We start from the raw sequence: 24,740 nt of genomic DNA, 5'->3' as shown, positions 1-24,740 counted from the left end.
CTCATGTCTGTTCTCAATTGGTTCAACCCAAAAAGGTGGAGAAGTGTGATTCATTAGCACTCCTTGAGGTACAAGGAGTAGAACCAGGTAAAGATGCTCAATAGATGGCTTCAAATGCTTGCCTGGAATTCAAGAGGAAGACAGAGCAGGAGAGAAGGTATAGGTTTAGGGGCCACTCTAAGATGAATGATGATAGAAGCTCCAGCATTGGAGAGGGATGAGCTCAGAGAAAGCAGAATCTTACACTCAAATGCATATAGGGGTAGGCAGGTGGGGGAGTGATTGGAGTGGAAATGAACTGAAAAACGCACTTCCCATCTGAAGGCGTCATCACTATCTCACTTCAGCTGATGGTTGCCTTGAGGGGTACGGTTCCAATACTGCCAGGTCCCTTGCAATTATTTTCCCAAAAGAAGCTGAAAATCCAGATTTTGGTATGAAATTTTCAGATTCTTAGAATATTAAAAGGGTTAAACAAAACAAATTGGCAGGCCATATATAACCCATAGACTGTTGACTGGAACTCCTAGTATAGAACAGGAAGAAAACAAGGTCAAAGGCAGAACACGAATGAACGGCTGCATTTGGAGTGTGAGGGAAGAGGAGTCAAAAAGGAGTCAGAGATGAGTGGACACAAGACAGAAAGAAAATTAAGAGGGTCTAGTGTCAGGAAGTCAAAAAGGAGTGTCCACTAATGCCACACTACAGAAAAGTCAAGGGCGTAGGAACGAAGAAGTCGATCGACTGGATTTGTGACATCATTGGTGACCTTCAAGATACCATTTTCAATTGAATGACAGAAGCATCTGGCAAACTGCAAGGAATTCAGAGATAAGTAGGAGTGAGGAAGTGTAGGCAAGGGGTGTTGATGACTTCCCAGAATTTGGCAAGAATCGAAAGAAGAAATGTGTAGGCTGGCAATATGAAGGGTTACCAAGGTCAGTGAAATTGTTTAGAACAAGGCAGACTAGATGTGTTTAAAGATGAGGGGGAAAAGAGTTGGATCGCAATGAGAGAGAAAGAAGGTACTCCGGAAAGAGGGAACTAGTTTGGATATGCTCCAGACTGAGTCAGAAGGAGACTGAATCAAGGGAACCCACGGAAGGAGTAGAGAGGGGCCCCGGAGGTAGAGGAGGCTCTGAGAGACAAAGATGGAAAGCAGAGCAGGAAAGAGACAGGAACCTGGTGCTGCTGGGCTCCATCTACTCACGAGCGAAAGTGGCCACTGTTGAGAAACGGCAGAGCAGTCTGGACACTGAAGGACAGTGGAGAAAGCCACTTGCAACCAGTGAGGCAGTGTGACAGGGGTGGTGTAGGGATAATTCAGGGGCCAGCTGCAAGCAGTGAGGACCCCCTGTAGGGCGAGGCCAGCGGGGTACGGAGTCAGCAGAGGGAAACTGACGAGGTGGGGCAGGCAAGTCTACGGGGCAAGGTGTTCACGCCTGCTGTGCCTTCCTTCAAGGCTACACTGCAGGTGCTCAGAGAATACTGAAGAACAGTGTAGCCAGTCAGCTCTCTATCTGACAATCCGGGTCTCAGTCGTGCTGCTCAAAATAATGTGCATCCAGACACCCTGGAGATCTTGTTAAAGCCTAGACCAGGATCCTGTAGATCTCGATGGGGCCTGAGAGTCTGAGTGTATTACAGGCAACCGTACCACAGCCAGCACTGCTGGACTCCCACTGATGGTTGGCCAGTTCCAGCAGGAGAAAGGAGAAAATAAAAACTGCATCTACAAACTTGATGGTGAACTATCACTTGTCCACTTCAGTAGAGGGGGTCCCTGTGATGTTCCAAAGAAGCACAGAGCCTTTTTTCTAGATTGAGGAGTGGTTTTGTGATTGTTGGTTTTCATCCAACAAATCTACTCTCCTGATTACATCTTGTTTATACTCGCATTAAAACGGACTTCTCTTTCCCATGGTCAGAAGGGAGAGATAGCCAACTGGAGTTTAGATACTGCGGTAGACAATAGTATGAAGGATTATCCATCTGTGAATGATGGAAAGTCAACAGGACTTGGAAATATGAAGTGAATAAATAACCCAATGAAATAAAGGTGGGTGGAGGGGGAAAGGACTCAGGGTAAAGAGGGGACGAGTTAGATTTCACTCTGCCATTTTGGGGGCACTGCAACTCTGTCATTCTGCACTTTCATTTATCTTCAGGGAAGGAGCTGGACCAGAATTCACAAAGGCAGCTGGATCTTCAGGGTCTAACATTCTAGGATTCTAACCCAGAAGTCTGTGACTACTGGATTGTCAGAATTGGGTCCAGCTTCCATTACCATTCACTCACTGAACGCTGACTCAGCACACATACGGTGCAGGCGCCATGCTGGGGTCTAGGGAGTTCGATTTACAACAGACTCGGTCCCTGTCCTTCAGCAGCTCATGGTCTAGTCGGGGAGAGGGAAATGCACTGCTGCCTGGTAAGCCCTAGGGTAGACATCAGCCCAGGGGCTGCGGGACCCTGCAGAAGGGGCAAGAACCCAACCAAGGGAGGAAGCAAAAGGCTTCCCAGAAATGGTGACATGAGCTGAATTTTAAAGAATGGGTAGGTTCAGCCAAAAAAGAAAAAAGGAAGAATGAGCAGGAAGAGGGAAAGTGAATGGAGCTTAGTTGGGTGTGGTCAGAGCAGGGAAGCAGGCAGCCTAAGAAGAACCACCCACCCTGTAGAGACTTTTCCACCACCCACTGCAGCTGCGGATGGAGAAATCAGACACACCCCTGCCACACCCACTTCGGTGAGGCTGCATCAAGCAATTAGACCCTGAAGATCCAGCCCACAAAACACTTCTGGAGATGCTAGGAGAGAAAGGAAAGGAGGAGATGAGGATGCTGGGCAACCAGAGAAGGCAGTGATCACAGGGGCTGGTGACTCCAGATCAATTAAAAATAAACATCGTGGGGCAGGGCTGTGCTCTGCACAGCAGGCTGTAAACAGCAAGCAGGGCAGCCCTCTCTGAAGACTGAGAAGCAGGAAGGGGCAGCCTCCAGCATCCTCCACATAAACCTTCCTGTGGGGAAATCACCTTGCATAGTCCTCTGGTGCAAGGCTCCTCAACCCTGCTGCTGCCCATTGGAAATGCCTGGTAAACTTTAAAAAACTACCCATATTCAGAGATGCTTCGAAAAAGGTCAGTGTCATTAAAAAAAAAATGGAGAGTCTCTTTCAGATTAAAGGAGAAAGTGGGAAATATGGCAATTAAATGCTATGTGCACTACCCGACTGGGTCCTGGATATTTTTTAAAAACCATAAAGAACTTATTGGGAAAAGAGAGGAAATGTGACTACAGACAACTGTTATTAATAGATAACATTATGATGACAATGGCCTTGGGTGTAATCACGGTAGTGTGGTTATGCTGGAGAGAGTATTCAGGGGTAAAATGTCATCACATGTGCAACTAAATGGTCCAGCAAAAAAAAAAGCTACATGCCTGGGGGGAGGGGAGAACAGATACAGCAAACATGGTGAGTGATAACTTTTGGTAAAGACTACATTATAGGTATTCATTATACTACTCTTTAAAAAAAATTTTATTGGAGTATAGTTGCTTTACAATGTTGCATTAGTTTCTACTGAACAGCAAGGTGAATCAGCTATACATATACCCGTATCCCCTCGCTTTTGGATTTCCTTCCCAGCTAGGTCACCACAGAGCACTGAGTAGAGTTCCCTGTGCTACACAGTAGGTTCTCATTAGTTATCTGTTCTATGAAGTGAAATGAAGTTGCTCAGGCGTGTCCGACTCTTTGCAACCCCATGGACTGTAGCCTACCAGGCTCCTCAGTTCATGAAATTTTCCAGGCTAGAATACCGGAGTGGGTTGCCATTTCATGCTCCAGGGGATCTTCCCGACCCAGGGATCGAACCCAGGTCTCCTGCATTGCAGGCAGACGCTCTACCATCTGAGCCACCAGGGAAGCCTTAGTATCAACAGTGTACATACGTCAGTCCCCATCTCCCAGTTCATCCCAACTCCCCTTTCCCCCTTGCTACCCATCTGTTTGTCCTTTACATCTGTCTCTGTTTCTGCTTTGTAAATAAGATCGTCTATATGAATTTTTCATTATTTTACTCTTGAAACTTTCCCTTTCATTTGACATTTCTCCCTTCCCCAAGAAAAAAAAAAATTCCTTTTAAGTTTCTATGTGCAAATCTCACCACTATGTTGGAAACTCAGAGAGTGGGGCCAGGCCCTCAGCATTTTATGAAACACTGCAGAGAGGGCCTTGGTTCAGGCAGTCATGAAAACTGCTGCCCGGTTTCTTCTTGGAGCTGGAAACACCTCTGACCTCTAAAAGCCTACCCATCCCAGCAGCTGAAAGGCTTTGCCAACTGTTGGAGGTACTAGGAGATTTGGGGGGAGCTAAGGGCCAACCAGTCCCTTCTGAAGGAGATCAGCCCTGGGATTTCTTTGGAAGGAATGATGCTAAAGCTGAAACTCCAGTGCTTTGGCCACCTCATGCGAAGAGTTGACTCATTGGAAAAGACTCTGATGCTGGGAGGGATTGGGGGCAGGAGGAGAAGGGGACGACAGAGGATGAGATGGCTGGATGGCATCACTGATTCGATGGACGTGAGTCTGAGTGAACTCCGGGAGTTGGTGATGGACAGGGGGGCCTGGCATGCTGCGATTCATGGGGTCGCAAAGAGTCGGACATGACTGAGCGACTGAACTGAACTGAACTGAACTGAGAGGACCAGGTAGGTGTCTGTGCACCCCTACCCAGCCCTGCACTAGGGAGGGGAGGCACAGGGTCAGGGAGGAAGTCGGCCCCAAGACCCACTGGGCCACAGCAGCCAGGCCACACAGGGTACTTTCACGCAGTAGTGAACCTAAATGCTGAACCCTGCCTGGCAAAGAGTCTCAAACTTGACTGTGTATTACAATCACCCGGTGGCGGGGGGAAGTTTTAAAAATCCTGACTCCCAAGATTTATGCCAAACCAATTAAGTCAGAATCTCTGGAGACGGAACCAGGCATCAAAATTTCTTAAAACTCCTCAAGGGATTCCAGTGTGCAGCCAAGCTTGAAAAACAGAGCACTTGGCAAACATTAGATATCACGGTTAATAATTATGTGGGCCTGACAAAGGCGGTGGCCAGCTACAGGACTCTACCAGCCCCAGCATCAGCCATGGGCTGGGTCAGCACCCTGCGGGCATTTCAGCAGAACTAGGTAAGCACCAGGCACTCCCACACCCCAGCCCCCTGCCAAAGACACACACACACCACTGTGTATAAAACACCTGAGTCACCGCTGCTCTGAAGCTCCCCACAGCAGCCCGTGGGGCATTCTACCCATTCTGACTCAAGGTGAGCAGTGGATGGCAGTGAAGAGCTGCGTGCCAGTCAGGCATGAAAGAGGCTGCTTTGGCTTTTGGCTTTTGCCGGTGGTCTGCGTAACTCCAGGGGGGTGAGGGTTTGGGCTGCTGTTCTGGAGGCAGCCGTGTGGGTCGCGCCGGAACACATACTGCAGGGGATAAGGCGTGGGATGCAGGTGGAAGAACAGAAGGTCTGTAGACTGCGGGATGAAAATGACATCACCTATGTAGCAGGAGGGCAGCACATCCTCTTTCTGGTCCTGAAAGAGAAGTGATGCACAGCCCCTTCTCTCCCAGAGACAGCGTTCCAAATCGGCATGAGCTGGAAGGCTCTCAAAGGTCCTGAAGGCTCTCCAGAGGGGATGTGCTGCAAGCGCTAACGTCAGCCCTTCCAACCAGTGTGTTTCTGCGGGACCAGGGCAGTGACTAGAAGGAGGCTGCTGGGGGAAGGATATTGCCTGCAGCTTCCGGCGAAAATTCCCCTGACCTTCGAGGAGAGGGCCTCAAGGAGGGAGGAGGGGATGAGGGGAGAGACAGGGAAGTGAGAGGGAAGAAAGGACCCTGGAGTCTGCGAGGATCGCTCTCAGAAGCCCTCCACTCTGGCGGACAGTGAGAAGGCCCTGGGCAGCTCTGGCAAACGCCACTGCCTACGCCCTCTTGGCTAATTAAGCAAGACACTCTTATGGGTGGAGCCTCTGCACCCGGAATTTAAAAGCGCTCCAGGAGACTTCAACGTGCTACCCAGACTGAGAAGCTCTGGTCTGTGAGAACAACTTCCTGACCACAACCTTTTTGGGAAAGTAATCTGGCAAATTCTTTAGAGTACAAATTCATATCCTCTTTAACCTGACAATCTCACTCCTGCGATATAAACACACAAAGGTATTTATTGCAGGGTTACTGATATAGGCCAAATCAACAAAACTGAAAAGAAACAGAAAGTCCACAAATATAAACATGACTGAACAAAGTGGGTGGACTGTGGTAAAGAATCCGCCTGCAATGCAGGAGATCCCAGTTAGATTCCTGGGTCAGGAAGATCCGCTGGAGAAGGGATAGGCTACACCACGCCAGTATTCTTGGGCTTCCCTTGTGGCTCAGCTGGTAAAGAATCTGCCCACAATGCAGGAGACCTAGGCTCAATTCCTGGGTTAGGAAGCTCCCCTGGAGAAGGGAAAGGCTGTCCACTCCAGCTGGCCTGGAGAAGTCCATGGACCGTAAGGTCCATAGGGTCGCAAAGAGTCGGACACGACTAAGTGACTTTCACTTTCACTGTGGAATACTATGAGAGTTTGTGACTATTCTTAAAACAATTAGATCTATAGTACTCTACTGATCTAGAGGGTTGTCCATAATAAAACGGTATGCAGGGGAAAAGTTACGGAAAAAAATTTTTTCAATTATTGGGGAAAAAAGGCAAAAGGCCAACTCCGAGGGAAGGTACACGTACGTATGTGTGTGTGTGTGCTTATGTGCACTTGCCTGTGTTTGTGCATGGAAGTAGGAGCAGAGACCCGAGCTTTTAACATTAGTTATGTCAGAGAGTCAGGAATAGAGAGGAGTTGGGAGCTTATTAATATTTACTTCGAATTAACTGAGCATCATTTTCTAGTTAAAACAAGGAGATACAACTTCTACAATTAAAATCATTAATGAAGAAAACCCACAGAGCGTCTGACTCTTTCAGGATCCTATAGCCCGCCAGACTCCTCTGTCCACGGGATTTCACAGGTGAGATTACTGGAGTGGGTCGCCATTTCCCTCTCCAGGGCATCTTATCGACTCAGGGACTGAACTTGAGCCTCCCGCACTGGCAGGTGGATTCTTTACGACTGAGCCCAGGGGTAAGATGACCTAGATTCAAACCCTGGCTTTGCATGTCCTACCTTCAGTTCCTTAATCCCTCTGCCCTCAATATGCTCATTGGTGAAAGGGGACCAAAGTGATGCCTACATCAGAATGGCATCCACATCAGAGATGAGCATTAAGTGAGATGACCCAGGCCAGTGCTTTGCATGATGACATCTGGCATATCCTAGGCCACATACAGTAATTTAATAAACATTGTTGTCATGGAAAAACTTTTCCCTAAGTCACTAAAAACCAATCTTCAAAGTCTAGGTAAGCTCACCTCCTCCAGCAAAGAAAAAAGCCAAGCCCCCTTGTCACTCTCTACATTGCTTCAGCCTTCCCAAGAGCTGTGCATATAGTGAGTTTTTTGTTGCAGCCTGCAGGGCACTATGGTGGGCAGTGTTCTTTATGACTTCCTCCAGCTCTGCAATGGGTCACGCTGTCCTGCTACCAAGTGACAGCCGCTGGGCAGAGAAGGGCCTGGGATCTCCTGGGAAAGGATGTCCTACAAACAAAAAATAGTTGCAATAATTATATAACTTCAGCCATCCTCAGTAACTGGCCCTTCTGTAAATGCTCACAATGCATACATGGATTTGGTCCTGACCCTGGGCCTGCTGAGGAGAAAGGAGCCAAAGCTAATTAGAATGATGAACGACCCCAGCCTTGTCCAATGTGTGCTGAGTCAACTCTCTATGCTTGGATGACTGGCTCCACACGCTGCTCCCTGCAAGGGGTGTGACAGTTCGAAGAGGCCAGGCCCTGTTCTTTCTGTTTGGAGCATCTCTTCTGAAGAATGATGGGAGCACTTCTTCACAGGCTTTGCTCAGAACAAGCTAGCTTTTTATTCTGATAAACATGCAATAAAATCCAACAGAAAGAATCAGTCTTGCCTTCTCTTTCCCCGGATAACACTTGTGCGTGATAAGAAAATGCTCCAGAAATCTAAACCCAGGGGCTCACCTTTCACTCTGCTATTTGTCAAGGATCAGAATTCAAGGGAAGGCCAATCACTGCTCTAACCAAGGGAATGTCATTGCCATAAAAACTCTTCCCTGGTATCCATATAGGTCCTGTGACAGGTTGAATTGTGTTTCCCCTCAAAATTCATATGTTAAAAGTCCTAACTCCCAGTAATCGGATCAGAATGTGACTGGATTTGGGGATGTAAGTCTTTAAATCAATGGGTGTGTGTACATGTGTGTGTGCTCAGTTGCTCAGTTGTGTCTGACTCTTGGGGATCGCATGGACTGCACCCTGCCAGGCTCCTCTGTCCATGGAGTATCCCAGGCAAGAATACTGGGGCAGGGTGCCATTTCCTCCTCCAGGGGATCTTCCGTACTCAGGGACTGAACCCACATCTCCTGTGTCTCCTGCATTGGCAAGTAGATTCTTTACCACTGAGCCATCCGGGAAGCCAGAGTTGAGGTTAAACCAGGTCATTACAGTGGACCCTGATCCAATATGACTGGTGTCCTTATAAGAAGAAGGCGTTAGGACACAGACACAGAGAGGGATGACCAGGTGGGGACGCAAGAAGTAGTCAAGCCAAGGAGAGAGGCCTCAGGAGAACCCACCCTGTTGACACCTTTGCCTCTTTCTGGTAGTCAGACTGGAGAAAGGCAGGGCACACACGTGCTTGTGGCTGACAGGGGATTGCCTGAACGGATAAATGCCGGTGGTCAGAGGGCGGTATCCAAGTGTGCTCTGCAAACGCCATGTATGGAACTGTCCTGGGAAATGCAGAGAAACATGCTTTTAATCCCTAGTGCATGGAGACATAAAAACTACTAGAAAGGGCAGGCGTTTGAAAGTAGAGCTGGATTTCAATCCAGACCCAGCACTCCCCACCTGAGTGATGTTAGCCCTCGGGTCTCAGGTCCCCATCTCCACCTCACAGAGTTGATGTAAGAATAAATCTAAGACTGTGGGAAAAGTACAGAGCATATCCAGCCATTCTGCCAGCAAAGAATTACTGAAAAGGTGCTGTTTTCTAGGTCAGGTAAGCAGGGAACAAGAAACAAGGGCCCTGCCCTCATCAACATTATAGTTGACTAAGGAAAACAAACATTTTATAAAGAATCGTCCTTCTGACTTTGCCCTCCCACACTGCATTCCTTTCAAGTTCACAATATTGGGGCTTGAAGTGTTTCGTCAATAACTGAATAACTTAAATGTCAAATACTCAAAAACAATCCAAGGTCCCTCATTTTTGGTTTCTATTAACAGTTGGCATCAACACTATCAAAAAGCGTTTGAAATAGCACAGTTATACGTGTGTGTTAGTTTATACAAAGAGAACTATACAGACCCTCACAGGAGAGGCGTTGTTGGTCATTTAATCAGTCCATCCTGCTGACGTCATCTGCACAGCGTATACATTCCCGAGAGCGGGGATCTTGCTTAAGTGGCTCCCTTATTCAGTTCCTACCAGGACACCAGCGACACCAGCACCACTTTGTGCTGATGCGCTGAGTGGTAAGGGCAGTGATGTCACCACGAGGAAGGCCACAATAGCAGAGCTATTTTTCCTGCGTGTTGCCCGCCCACCTCCCTGTGCTATAATCGGGGACCATTGTCTTCCAGAATTTCATCACTGCTTGGACCATGTGGCAGACACAGAAAGGGAACAGTATGGCTTTTCTGTCCCTTTGTAATAATGGCACTTTGCATTTGTATAGCACATTTCACGTATTCAGTGCATTTTCTTGTCTATTGGCTGGTCTTATCCTAATGAAACAAAACCCCATGTGTTTTGTAATTGTCTGTGCCGTAGAGACAGCTTAGGAATCAGAGTCAGTGAAATTGTGCTGGAGGAGGCCCGATGCCCCAAATCTCTTAAAGAATAACAAATCCCATAGAAGTTGCGAATGGAGCCAGCATGATAATGCAGCAATACAGCTATTCCGTGGGGAGCAGATGCATCTGGAGCATGGGAATCAATTCAGCACAAGCTGGGGAGCCCAGAGGAGTTGTCTTCTGAGTCTCAGGGCTCTCCCTGTGGGCCCTGCCTGGGCGGGGGCTGGTACTCGGTTCTAACTGTAGGGAGAGACAGAGACTGGGCAGCAACCACAGGGAATCAGAGACCGTTAGGATTTGGTAACACTGGTACATTTTGTGGCCCAGAAACGTGACCCAGAAATGTTTCTTGCTTTTTCAGCAGTTTGGAAAGGGCAAGAATGAGTATCTGGAAGGGTGAGCATTTCGGGGATTGAAAACCAGAATTTTCACTTATCGCATTTTGGAAAAGGCAGCAGCTAGAAGCAAAGCTCGCACGGAGAAAAACAAGTTGTCTGCCCGTTACTCGCAAGGCGTCTCCCACTGGGTTGAGCATCTCCCAGGAAGCAGGAAGTTAGGCCCTCACTCCTTTAGTCCACCTGGGCACCCACTGGTAAATTATTGCTTTTACTCTGGTACCATTTAGAAAATTACAGCTCTCTAAATCATACTCTGGGGGACCAAGCAAGAGAAAATTCCTCCTCACCTGCATTGCCAAAGCCTGGTCTACCCTTCAACTCAGTGATTTGGAGCTTCGCTACACATTAGAATCACCTAGGGAGCTTTTCCAACACCCCCTCCACCCCTGCCAATGCCCAAGCTGCGTTCCAGAACACTGAAAGAGAAACGATGGGGGTGGGATCCAGGAACAGTATTTTTTAAGCTCCCCAAGTGATTCCAGTGTGCAGCCAAGGTTGAGAACCAGCCCGCTAATCATCGGGTTGGCCAATAAATTTGTTTGGGTTTTCTAGAAAGTATAATGGAAAAACCTGAACAAACTTTTTGGCCAACCCAAAACATCCATTCTTGTGCTCAGTGGAATGCTCTGGCAAGTGAGGGATGCTCTGACAAGACAAAGCCTGTCACACCTGCCACAGACCTTTCTTTGGTCTCCTTCACTTGCCTTAATCCCATGCTCAGCAGTGATAATTCTACTGCATACATTAAGAAAATAATAATCCAAGCCATTGTGTGGTTGCTGGGCTCATGCTCACTAATCCATTTAGCTAATTAACATGAATCAGACACCATGCTAGGCAACACAGCAGACACAAAAATTAGGAGGACATGATCCCTGCCTTCAAGAATCAACCGTGGAAGACAAGGTATATGAGTGACTGTGATTCGAGGCATTGTGAGATCAGAGGTTTCAGACTTAGGCAGGAAATCAGAGAAAAAATGAGCTGGACTGATGTCTTCACAAATAACACATCTCACAGATATACACACACACAAACAATCATCAGCACACAACACGGAACTCCATACGCAGCAGGTCTAAATGAATTCTGCTTGAATGAATGAAGAAATTCAGATTGCTCTCACTGGAGCTCATCAAGGCCAATACCCAGGACTCCCTGCCTCCTTTCTCTACCCCCACCATGTCCAGGCTCCTCCGGGTACCACCAGATGTCACCTCAACCTCTAATACTGAGTCTCTCTGCCCTCATCCCCTTTGCCCACATCACACTGCCCTTGGAGTTCCAGGATGCCTGACAGTGGCTGGGTGCCCTGCACTGACCACTCTGCTGAATGAATTTCTCCCAGAGACCAAGGCAGCTATCCTCCAGCATCCATTCCCCCTGCTCTCTGAAATAAAATCCCTGATCTGAAGCTAAGCATATAGCAACCCCCATGCCCACCCTGCAGAAAAGACCAGATATGGCCATTTGCCTACGATCTGGCTGGTGAATTCAGTGGAAGTGATGTGCACAGCTTCCAGGTCCTGTCCTTCTCTGAAGCAGCCCTTTTCCTGTTACCCCTCCACCCTGCTGCTTGAAATGACATCATGGTGTGATGCCCTCATGAACCACATGGACAAGAAAATGCCTTAATGATGGCAGAGCTCCTAAGGCAGGAGGAGCCTGGGTCCCTAGACACCTCTGTGAGGCAGGGTCCTCTCCCACCCCACCCTCAGCCCAGATGAGCTCCTCTCAGACAGAGCGGGCTCCCTTGTATCTTTTACTCACACTCAGTGTAAACCGCTTTCCTGCCTCCATCACAGCCTACAGTACGTGGAGTTTCTTAGTATATTAAACAAAGGAGAAGGTGTGGCAGAAAACCAAATGACCTCTGTCAGTACGGTCAATGACTTGTGACTTCTCATAGCAGAACTACTGAGAATCCATAAGTCTGCTTAGGTCAGCCTTTGAGAATCTGCTTTGCTAATGCATTCGATAAGTTGACTGGCCTCTTTTTTCTGGTCTACGTGGTCCGTGGAGACTACAGGGGAAACTACGTGATGGTCATTCTTGGTGAGTGACTCATAGAGACTGATTCCTAGAGTCAACAGAAGCTCTGTAAAAGGTGAGCAAGGTTACCAGCTCCTACAGACCAAGACAGCAAAATGCAAAGGGAGTACGCAAGGGCTCTGGAAGCAGACCCGTGAGCTAGCTGACCTTGCCGTCAATCTACCATATTTCTGAAGGGAAGGGATAAGATATCACTTTACTCCTGTTAGAAGGACTAGCATCAGAAAAGATGAGGTAGCAAATGTTAGAGAGGATGCGGAGAAAAGGGAACCCTTGTGCACTGTTGGTGGGACTGTCAACTGGCGCATCCGCAATGAAAAACAGTCTGGAGGGTTCTCAAAAAGTTAAAAATGCAGCTATCACATGAGTGAGCTCCAGCAATTCCACTTCTGGGTATGTATCCAAAAGGAAATAAAAACACTATGTTGAAGAGATACCTGCACCCTCCATGTTCAGCATTTTTAACGATAGCCAAGACATGGAAACAACCAGAATGTCCACTGACAGACGAACAGATAAAGCAGTTGCAGTATATATGTTCATATGTTTAGTCGCTCAGTCATGTCTGACTCTTTGCGACCCCATGGACTCTAGTCCACCAGGCTCCTCTGTCCACGGGGATTCTCCAGGCAAGAATATTGGAAAGGGTTGCCATGCCCTCCTCCAGGATATATGTTTATAATGGAATATTCAGTTCAGTTCAGTCGCTCAGTCGTGTCCAACTCTTTGTGACCCCATGGACTGCAGCACGCCAGGCCTCCCTGTCCATCACCAACTCCCAGAGTTTACCCAAACTTCTGTCCATTGAGTTGGTGATGCCATTCAACCATCTCATCATCTGTTGTCCCCTTCTCCTCCTGCCCTCAATCTTTCCCAGCATCAGGGTCTCTTCAAATGAGTCAGCTCTTCGCATAAGGTGGTCAAAGTATTGGAGTTTCAGCTTCAACATCAGTCCTTCCAGTGAACACCCAGGACTAATCTCCTTTAGGATGGACTGGTTGGATCTCCTTGCAGTCCAAGGGACTCTCAAGAGCCTTCTCCAACACCACAGATATTCAACCACAAAAAGAAGGAAATTCTGCCACTTGTGACAACATGATGGAACTTGAGGGCATTGTGCTAAGTGAAATAAGTCAAACAGAGAAAGATAAATACTGTATGATCTCATTTTCATGTGTAATCTAAAAACAAAACAGTAAGAACAACAACAAAAAACTAACAAAAAGAGATCAGATTTTTGATTATCAGAAGAGTGAGAGTGAATTTGATAAAAGTGACCAAAAAAGTACAAACTTCTAGTTTATAAAATAATTAAGTAGTAGGGATGTGATTGGAGAAGGCAATGGCACCCCACTCCAGTACTCTTACCTGGAAAATCCCATGGATGGAGGAGCCTGGTAGGCTGCAGTCCATGGGGTCACTAAGAGTCAGACATGACTGAGAGACTTCACTTTCACTTTTCACTTTCATGCATTGGAGAAGGAAATGGCAACCCACTCCAGTGTTCTTGCCTGGAGAATCCCAGGGACAGAAGAGCCTGGTGGGCTGCCGTCTATGGGGTCACACAGAGTCAGACACAACTGAAGCAACTTAGCAGCAGCAGCAGCAGGGATGTGATGACATTTATGGCACCAACTGGGCTTCCCTGGTGGCTCAGACAGTAAAGAATCTGCCTGCAATGCAAGAGATCCGGGTTCCACCCCTGAGTTGGTAAGATCCCCTCGAGGAGGGAATGGCTACCCACTCCAGTATTGGAGAATTCCATGGACAGAGGAGCCTGGTGAGCTACAGTCCATAAGGTTACAACGAGTTCAACATGATTGAGTGACTAACACTTTTCACTGTCATGGCACCAATTAATGGCCTCCCTGTATCCACGCTCATTGCCTTGGAACTCTGTAGTCCCTTCCACTGTGACCCTGGGCTTGGTCATGTGACTTGCTTTAGCCAATAATAAGACACTAGAAGATTTGATGCAGGCTTCCCAGGTGGCTCAGTGGTAAAGAATCCACCTGCCAATGCAGGAGACAGAGGAGACATGGGTTCGATTCCTGGGGTCAGGAAGATCTCCTGGAGGAGGAAGTGGCAACCTGCTCCCGTGTTCTTGCCTGGAAAATCCCATAGACAGAGGAGCCTATCAGACTGCAGTCCATGCAGTTGAAAGAGTTGAACACGACTGAGCACAACTGAGCGCAGGATTTGATGAAAACCAAGCTTGAAAAAATGCTTGCGTATTTCCACTTCTCTTGCTTCTCTATGACACCACAAGAAAAAGTCTGGAATAGTCTCTGGAAAATGAGATGGCCCACCCCCGCTGAGGGCATCCTAGATTAGCTTACAGCCTGCTGACTGCAGGCAGATAGATGAATGAGGCCCAGCCAAGACCAGAAGAACACCTTCGTCTCCCCACAAGCCCAGCCAAGATCAGTGGAACTACCAGATCACTCAAGGACTTACAAGAAATATAAATCATGGTTGACACGAGCAGCTATCACATGACAGTGGAGACCTAATAAGGACAGGGCCAGCCAGCTCCCCCAGATTAGAGTGGAAAGCCAGGGCCCCTGTGGGAAGCCTGGTGCGCTGCAGTTCATGAGGTTGCAAAGAAGCGGAACAACTTAGCAACTGAACAACAGTAGTGTGTAAGGCAGCTGTCGTGAAGTCCTTGGTTTCTCCAGCTGCAGTTTGGGAGTGGAGTGAAATGAGGACAGAGCTCTTCCTCCAGCTTCTGGTTCAGCAACCCTGTGACAGCACCATTATCCACACAGCGAGTAAAATGTCCCCCCTTTCCCTTTGACTAACAAGGAGTCTGCCACAGAAGGCAGAAAATAAATTATACATGAGACACAGTTTCTGAACTAGTTGCAAGTTCTGTTCCAGGATATTTTTACTTTTCTTCAAACATTCCCTCCAGGGGTGAACAATTCCACCAAGAAATTAAATAGAATTAGAAAAGAGCCTTAAAGAGATCCACTTGGCCCCATCACGGTGAGCTAAGCATATGATAGGGTCCCTGAGGCCTTCTGGAGCTTTGGTATTTGTATCTTCCCTTTAAAATAGCTGAGCAATATTGCTGTAGTGGTGGTCCTTAAGGAGTGTGTTTCAGAGAGAACTGACAATTTCTCCTTCAATGTGGAGAATGAAACTGTGGACTGTGTCCAAACAGACTTGCCTTCAAATCCCAGTTCTACCAACTTATGACCTAAAACACTCCAGGAAACATGTATTGAAACTCTCTAAGCCTGATTTCCTCACCTGTTAACTGGGGCTGTTAATCGTGGCTACTTCATAGAATTGTTGTGAGGATTAAAAGAGTCAATCCTTTTAAAGGCACACAGTAGTCATTCAAGAAAGGTAAGCAGTATTGTCATGCCTTGGACATTCCCCAAGCCACAGAGAATTCTCATCTGGAAAACTTTTGAGCCAAGGATGGTCTCTCCAAGGCATTCCACACAACTGCCTCTGAGTTTCTGCATCCCTTTTCTCAGTAGTATGTCTCTCCATGAAAATACACCATTCCCTCCAGAGCCCTGCAGGAAGAAATACACTAACAGCTAAAAAGACTGGAAATCAAGCAAATCCCTCGTGACAGGGAGTGCCAATGATTACAGAAAAGACATCATCTTTGCCACTCTTCCACATAGTTAATGCATGACAAATTTTGTGCTCCAAAGTGACATGAGTCTTTCTCCAAGTTCTGGTATATAAATGCACTTAGTAGCCTCCTCTTAGGTCAAAGAAATTGGGACAGAGTTTGAAAGTGTCTATTTATAAATTTGTAGAGTCGGCAAATGGCTGATCTCTGCCACAGAATGAAATCTCTTAAAAAATAAAAAGACTCCCCCTCCACCTTATAAAAATGGGAGATGCTTATAGTAGTATCAGCTAGCTATTGCCATAATAATGCTGCATAACAAATCACTCCAAAATCCAGTGGCTTAAAACAACAGTTATATTTGTTCATGCATCTAGAGGTTGACTGGGTGTCACGTCACCTAGTGGGTTTGGCTCTGGGCTACAGGTAGGCTAAGGGCTGTATCTCATGCCTCCCATGCTCCTTGCACCAGTGGGCTGGCCTTGGTGATGTCAGAAGTGCAAGAAAGGAAGAAGAAATGCCCAGTTACTCTCAATGTCTCAGTACACACTCACAAGTCCTCCCTCGTTCCAGGGGACACATCCTGTCACACGGCTGAACCCTATATCAGCAGGGCTGCTTCCAACAAGAAGAACTGCAAAATCATATGCAAAGGTCATGAACACAGGCAGGGCCAGCTTCAGGGACGTGCCACCCATGCAGACGTACCTGGGCCCTATTCTCAGGAGGGCCCCACCTTTGGCTGAATGCTCTGTTGTCAGCTGTGTAAGATTACTAATAAATTTTTGTCATGGAGCCCCAAGTTTTCATTTTTTACTGGGCCCTGCCAATTATATAGCCAGACTTGAATATGGGGGAGGATAAAGAATTTGGAACAATAATGAATCTTCCTACTTAACAAACTGACTTTGGACTACAGAAGTGTCATGTTAATTTCCCAACTCCTCCAAGATCCTGCATTCAGCACCACATGGAAGAATTTCTGCAGTGAATCCAGGTTCACACCATTCAGCTTCAGATCACACCATGATGCCCTCCCTAAGACAGAGGTGTGGTTCTGACAAGCATGGAACAGGGAGGGGCCTAAGTGGTCATCAGTTGTTACACTTGGGGCCTTACCCCCATCTTGTTCTTTCCAGAATTAAACTTGGAGCACCTGGCCCCCTGCACCAGGCTGGTTATACTTCCCCAATGAACTCAACACCCCCCCCCCACCTCCAACCCCCCCGCCCCACTTATCCTCTTTTTTCACATCTCACTGTGACTGCTCAATGGAAAGAGTAAAATTATCCATCCATGAGAGCTTTTCACATCCACCACAGTCAGAAAACCTGCAGAGAGACTAGACACACTCTTGGGGAAATCAGGGGTGTGAAACGGAGAATCAAAGGTTTTTCAAACCAAAGGGACATCCCAAAGCCTCTCAGGCAGGTTCAGTCTAACTCAAAACCATCTTAGACATCAGGCGAACTTCATCTGTGGGAGGTGAACATTTCTTAGTCCCTGAGATGAACAACCCCAAGGTTAGATGACAGCTGCTTATGAACAAAGTTTCTCTTCATTCTACGCCATTCTCAGGCTCTCATTTAAGTTCATTTCCTCTAACCAGTCCCTGAACTTGGAGATGCAACAGGAGGCCTCTAGTCAATCTCCTCCACATGAGAACCCTTCCTGAGAACAGCCTCTGCGCTCCATACTCCACCCGGCTCTCTACATTTGACAGTGACCCTCAGAGTGACAGCACGCCTGGTGGGAGGGCAAGTGGCTCTTGGCATGAAAAAATGAATCATAAGCACAAATTGACACAAGAATCCTGCAGTTCAGACAATTACCCAAAGAACACATTTTCTGATAATTATAGAGCTAAAAATGGACCCACTCTGAAAATTCCTTCCTTTCTCCCGAGAAAGCTGAGGAGGTGGTTTAACAACAATCAACTGCTGAGATGCATCACATTCCGGGGTACTTAGGAGACGAGTTCCAAGAAATTTCTTGGAAGGTACAGTTCCCACAAGGTGGTGGTGCTAAAGAAACCTATTCACCCCCCCACCTTCCCTAGCACGTGTTCACAGCTGGGGAATCTGAACTTGGAAACCCATTCAGAACTAGCCAGGAGGGAGGGGGCAGGCCTTCCTGCCCTGTGACTCTGCTTAAATGGCAAATGACCCTCACCCCCACAAAATGTGAGGGGCTGTGGCCAATCCAGGGTTACTTCAGCACCATGGGTATGCTTGGGGATGTTATAAGAAGTTTCAGGCAGCAGCTAAGGGTCAGGATAATAAGAGTAACATTTAGTACGTGATGAGTATTTATGAGCTAGACGCACATGTATCATCTCATTTAATTCTCACAACTCCATGAAGAGGATGATGAACTTATCACCCTCACTTCAGAGTCACACTGAGGGTGACACAGAGAATCCAGGCACAGGCAGGAAGTACCAGAAGCCTGCACACTTTGCCAGCGCCCTACATCATGCGTCCAGTGCCTGTCCAGAACAGGCAGAGAGAGTTTATTCATAAGGTTAAAATACAGACTACAAAGAGGGGAGAGGACAGAAACACAGAGGAAAGGAAGGGGATAGAACCTGAGCTTAGAGATCTTCTGTGTCAATAATGAATACAGTAAAGAGTTAAATTCAATTTTAAAATACAAACCGGATGTACAGAGCAAATGTGGTAAGATTTAAGTTTTGTGCTCTGTCATGGACACTGTTGAAGTGAAGAAATGAAAAGACTATTACAGGATCTAAACAAGCTTCAGAGCTTTTACACAGCAAAGGAAACCAATAACAAAATGAAAAGATGACCTATGGAACGGGAGGAAATATGAGCAAGTGATATGACCAAAAAGGGATTCATGTCCAGAATATACAAACAGCTCACACTATACAGTAGCGAAAAAAAAAAAGAAAAATTTTTAAATGGGCAGAAGACCTAAGTAGACATTCTTCCGTAGAAGACATACAGATAGCCAAAAGGAACATGAAAAAATGTTCAACATCGCTAATTATTAGAGAAATGCAATCAAAGACACAATGAGGTATCACCTTGCATCTGTCAGAATAACCATCATCAAAAAGAGAACTTTCCTACCCTGTTTGGTGGGAATGTAAATTGGTATAGCCACTATGGAGAACAGTAAGGAAGTTCCTTAAAAAACTAAAAATAGAGTTACCATATGATCCAGCAATCCCACCCCCAGGCAGGGCTCTGGAGAAAACCATAATTTGAAAAGATACATGCACTCCAATGCTCTCTGCAGCACTGTTTACAATAACCAAGACATGGAAGCAACCTAAATGCTCACTAACAGAGGAAAGGATATACAAAGAAAGTGTGTGTGTGTGTGTGTGTGTGTGTGTGTGTGTGTATATACACCATGGAATATTACTCAGCCATAAAAAAGGATGAGATAATGTTATTTGCAACAACATGGATGAACCTAGAGATTATCATACTAAATGAAGAAAGTCAGAGAGAGAAAAACAAATATGATATAATTTATATGTGGAATCTAAAAAAATGATACAAATTAACTTTCTAAGTCTCAGAAAACAGAAAACAAATTTATGGTTACCAAAGGGGAAAGGGGGGAGGAATAAATTAGGAGCTTGGGATTAACATATATACACCAAAGTATTTAAAATAGATAACCAACAAGGGCCTACTATATACCACAGGGAATTCTACTCAATATTCTCTAATAATCTAAACGGGAAAATAGCTTGAAAAAGATAGATACATGTTTATCTATATATAACTGAATCACTCTGTTGTACACCGGAAACTAATACAACACTATAAATACACTATTTACTGAGCATACCTGCTCAGTCGTGCCTGACTGTTTGTGACACTATGGACTGTAGCCCACCAGGCTCCTCTGTCCATGGGATTTCCCAGGCAAGAATACTGGAGTAGATTGCCATTTCTTCATCCAGGGAATCTTTCCAACTCAAGGTCTGAACCCAAGTCTCCTGCATCTTCTGCATTGGCAGGTGGATTCTTTACCACTGAGCTACCTGGGAAGTCCCCCAAATCAATTATGTGCCAATATAAAATATTTTTAAATACAATTAATTTCTCTAAAAAAAGCCACAATGAGTTATCACCACATACCTGTTAGAACAGTTATCATTAAAAAGTCTATAAATAATAAATGCTGGAGATGGTAAAAGGAAGAAAAGGGAATCTTCCTACACTGTTGGTGGGAATATGTAAACTGGTGCAGCCACAATGGAAAACAGTATGGCGGTTCCTTAAAAAACTAAAAATAGAGCTACCGTATGATCCAACAACCCAACTCCTAGGTATATACCCAGGAAAAATGAAAACTAATTCAAAATGATACCAGTACCCTAATGTCCACAGCACTAGTTATAATAGCCAAGACATGGAGGCAACCTCAGTGCCCATCGATAAACAACTGGCTTAGGAAGATATGGTGTATATATATGTATACAATGGAATATTAATTGGTCATAAAAAATGAAATATTGCCATTTGCAGCAACATGGATAGACCTAGAAAATATTATACTTTAGTTGAGTAAGTCAGACAGAGAAAGAAAAAAATACTATATGATATGGCTTCTACATAGAATCTAAAAAATAAGACAAGTGAACCTATATACAAAACAGGAACAGATTCACAAACATGGAAAACAAATGTATGGTTTCCCAAGGAGAGAGGAAGGAGGGGAAGGACAAATTAGGTGCATGGGATTAACAGATACAAACAACCATGCATGAAATAGGTGAGTAAGGATTGGCTGTAGAGCACAGGGCTGTAAGACGGGACCTCGGCAGAGGCAGCCACAGGCTACTGCCTGCTGTCTGGCTAGAGTCAACGGTCAAGCAACACAGAAGAGTGAGCGAGGCTCAGATGTGACTGATGGAGGTTACTGCTCTGCCAGAGAATTCAGGACGGTACATTTTAAATGGGGGCGGGGGGCAACTTGGAGTTGAAAGACCTTGGGTATCAGTCTTAAAAAATAAACTGGAGACTAGGGAAGTGACCGCTGGAGAGGATTCTTGGTGTCCGAGACATTCTGTGGGAAAATAATCTACAAATTCATGACTCACTCTTAAAACCACATGCATGCATGCGTGCTCAGTAGTGTACAACTCTTTGGACCCTTTGGACTGTAGTCTGCCAGGCTCCTCTGTCCATAGGATTTTCTAGGCAAGAGTACTGGAGTGGGTTGCCATTTCCTCCTGCAGGGGATCTTCCCAAGCCAGGGATCAAACCCATATCTCCTACGTCTCCTGCATTGGCAGGTGGAGTCTTTACCCACTCAGCCATCGGGGAAGCCCCTTAACACCAAATGTCATATGTTATTTTCTTAACCATTCTTTATTCCTTGGATCACTAGTATTTTCATTATCTGAGCTTACTTCCCTGCTGTGTCATAGCAGATGCGGAACCCTGACATACTGAGTTTCTTGAAAAACAGTAAAGGACAAGTAATTAGCTAGAAAAATAACTGATTTCTTGATTAAGCTCTCTCTCCCAATGAAAGGCATCATTATTGAAATATAGGGGAAAAAAATCAAAAGCTTGCAAAATTGTTTCCCTTCCATCAATGCTGGCATAGCATTTGATTTCTCTCCTGTTCACATAAGGCTCAAAAACTCCTTTTGGGTGGACAGGGGGCTTTCCTACAGCCTGTAGCCCATCCACTCTGAATAGAGATCAGGGATGTCCCTTGGCTCAAGGTAATGGACTCTTAGTTTTACATGCAAGTTGCTATTCTCCACACTTTGCTACAAAAAGTACATGCTTTCCTTACTGGAGAGTGGCAGACTGATCTCTCTGTCACAGGGGTCTCCCAGCTACATCAGCAGTTCAGTTCAGTTCAGTCGCTCAGTCACAGAGCCCTGATAAATACTAAGCTTAAGCTGTACATGCATACATGAATATGCGTGCACACGTGTGCTTTCTGAATGCGCTGAGGGCAGCTGTGACCTACTGACCATTCATTCAGAGAAACTCTCTGAATGCCTGGCTCCCCCTTTAATAACATCTCCCACTCCACCCCTCCAACACTCCTGACGATGCTGTCAATCAAACTGCAAAGCTGAATGGCAGGTTGAAACCTCAAATGAAACCCAACAACCAGTTAAAAACTTGGCTGAGCCAGGCGGGAGCATTTCTGAGCCCAGCATCAGACAGGAACAAAGGCTGTGAAGGAGTTATCAGCTGTAAAGGCCATCCATCATCAAGCAAAGATAAAGAATCTCAAAATCCAACCAGAGGGCACTTGCAAATATCCAGTGCTGTTCTGACACTTTGATTGATGGCCACCCCTTTTAATTAGTGCCTCTTGTCTCCGGAGGTTTCCAAAGAACTCACTTGCTCCCACCTCCTTCTCCCCCACCATCATTTGCCTTTGTGGGGAGACAGGGACCGAAGCGGGCATTCAGCCTCCCTAGTCCCTTTCACTGTGTGACCACCCATGACCACGTGACCATCCACCCTTTGGCATGGGGCACTTGCACTGACCTTTCGCAGAAGGAAGCATATTCGCTCAATGTTCCTCAGCCGTTCCCTCTATCAGGAGGCACAAGAAAGAAAAGAGAGGGGAGGTTAGGTCTTCTGCTGGAAAAACACGAGAAACCCCACATTCAGCCCCTAGTGGAGGAGGCAGAGTCCACCACAGACCCCTCCCAGCCGTGACCTTCAAGCTCCGACCTTTTGCTAAGAAGAATTTCAGCTCATACAACTCAAGAGAAAAAAAAAAAAAAAACCACACAAATAAGCCAATTAAAAATGGGCAGAGGATCTGAACAGACAGTTTTCCAAAGACATACAGATGGCCACCAGGCACATGAAAAGCTGCTCAATTTCACTCATCACCAGGAAAATCCAAATTAAAACCAAAATGAGATATCACCTCACATCCGTTAGAATGACTAGCATCAAAAAGACAAGTGATACCAAGTGCTGGTGAGGCTGTGGGGAAAAAAATGAACCCTCCTACACTGTTGGTGGGAGTGTAAATTGGTACAGTCACTATGGGAAACAGTATGGAAGTTCCTCAAAAAATTAAAAATAGAAGTACCACATGATCCAGCATTCTACTTCTGGATATAACCAAAGGAAACAAAATTACTATACTGAAGAAATATCTGCACCATTATGTTCATAACAGCATTTTTTAGAGTAGCCAAGACATAGAAATAACCTAAGTGTCTGTTGGGTTACCGGAAGACTTAGTGAGGTGTGTAACTACACCAGGGACCTGGGTCAGTAGCTCCTGCACTAAACATTCCATAACCAAATAAGGAAAAAATCTATAGGGAAGCGGCATCAGGGAAATGTATGAGCTCAGCTTCACATGTAACCAATCAGGTAGTGCCAACTATGCCTGTTGCTGAGACAAAGGGACAGACTGTATATAAACCGCCATACCTCTTTGTTCGGGGTCCAGCCGCATTCTGCTGTGTCGGAGAGGCTAGGACCCTGGCGCACCAGAAATAAACTCCCTTTATGCCTTTTGCATTACTTTGGTGGACTTGTTCATTCGGTCGGGTGGGGGAAACGGACACGGAGCATAACAGTGTCCATTGACAGATGAATGGATAAAGCAGTTGTGGTATACACATAAATAATGGGATATTATTCAGCCATAAAAAGGAAGCCTTGCCATTTGTGATAACACAGACAGACCTCAAGGGCACTATGCTAAATGAAATATCAGAGAAAGACAAATACTGTATGATCTTATTTATATGTGTAATCTAAAAACAAAACAACAAGAACAACAGACAAACTCACAGAAAAAGAGATCAGATTTGCAGTTACCAGAGGTAGAGAGGGATTTTGATGATGGTGGTCAAAAGTTAAAATCTTCCAGTTATAAGACAAACAATGGCATGTAATATATAACATAACAACTATAGCTAACATGCTATGTGGCATATTTGAAAGCTGCTAAGTGAATAAATCCCCAAAATTTCATCACAAGGAAACTATTTTTCTTTCACATCTATACAACATGATGGATGCTAGCCATTTATTTTGCAATGTTAACCAATTATTTTGCAACGTTTGCAAGTCAAGTCATTATGCCATACACCTGAAACTAAATATACTGCTATGTGTCCATTATATCTTAATAAAACTGAAAGAAATAAGAGTTTCAAGTTTTTCTCTATCTATCTTGCACAGTTATTTGCTCTTAACCCAACTTCCCCAGCAAACAGCATGGGTTCAGCTTTCTTTTCAGCCCAGCACGTTTCTTTATTTCTTTTTCCTATAACCTCCATATCCCTGTAAGACAGTCACACTAAAGAACAGGGACCACGTGCTCATGAATGTCCTGAAGCCCAGAGTCAGGCCCCCTGGAGGGCCTCCCATTCAAGTCTCGAAGAGCGCGTCTGTGCCTGATTAGTGTATAAGGTGGGGAAGCTCTCTGCCCTTGACTTTATTTTTCTAAAGTGAATGTATTTAGAGGAAGCAATCTTCCCACTCAATTAGACAGCAGCAGTGCCTCCGGGCTAAGAATTTTCAAGATGGCCATTTCTAGAGTTTGGCTCACTGCCATGGAAAAATGCCCCAGGGGTGGGCAGGTGATGATGCTCAGTTCACACACTGAATGTTGCCTCCTCTTTCCCGCAGTGACTTTTGCGATCTCTGAAGCCACCCTGAACACAGCTGTGGCATCTCCCGGTGCTTCATTACCAAGGCAATTTGGTTGCGGTAGAT

At 45.9% G+C, this 24,740-nt stretch overlaps 1 protein-coding gene across 1 annotated transcript in view; it reads right to left on the bottom strand.

The window, feature by feature from the left end:
- CNIH3 (cornichon family AMPA receptor auxiliary protein 3) overlaps positions 1-24,740 on the bottom strand; it is a 134,476-nt gene that overhangs the window by 40,382 nt on the left and 69,354 nt on the right. Inside the window, exon 3 of the mRNA XM_005690521.3 lies at positions 22,536-22,583. Coding sequence (XP_005690578.1) covers positions 22,536-22,583 — 48 coding nt within the window. The remainder of the gene's footprint in view (positions 1-22,535; positions 22,584-24,740) is intronic.

This window comes from Capra hircus, chromosome 16 (assembly GCF_001704415.2).
Source record: "Capra hircus breed San Clemente chromosome 16, ASM170441v1, whole genome shotgun sequence".
Classification (NCBI taxonomy): domain Eukaryota; kingdom Metazoa; phylum Chordata; class Mammalia; order Artiodactyla; family Bovidae; genus Capra; species Capra hircus.
This window is presented reverse-complemented; position numbering and strand designations above follow the sequence as displayed.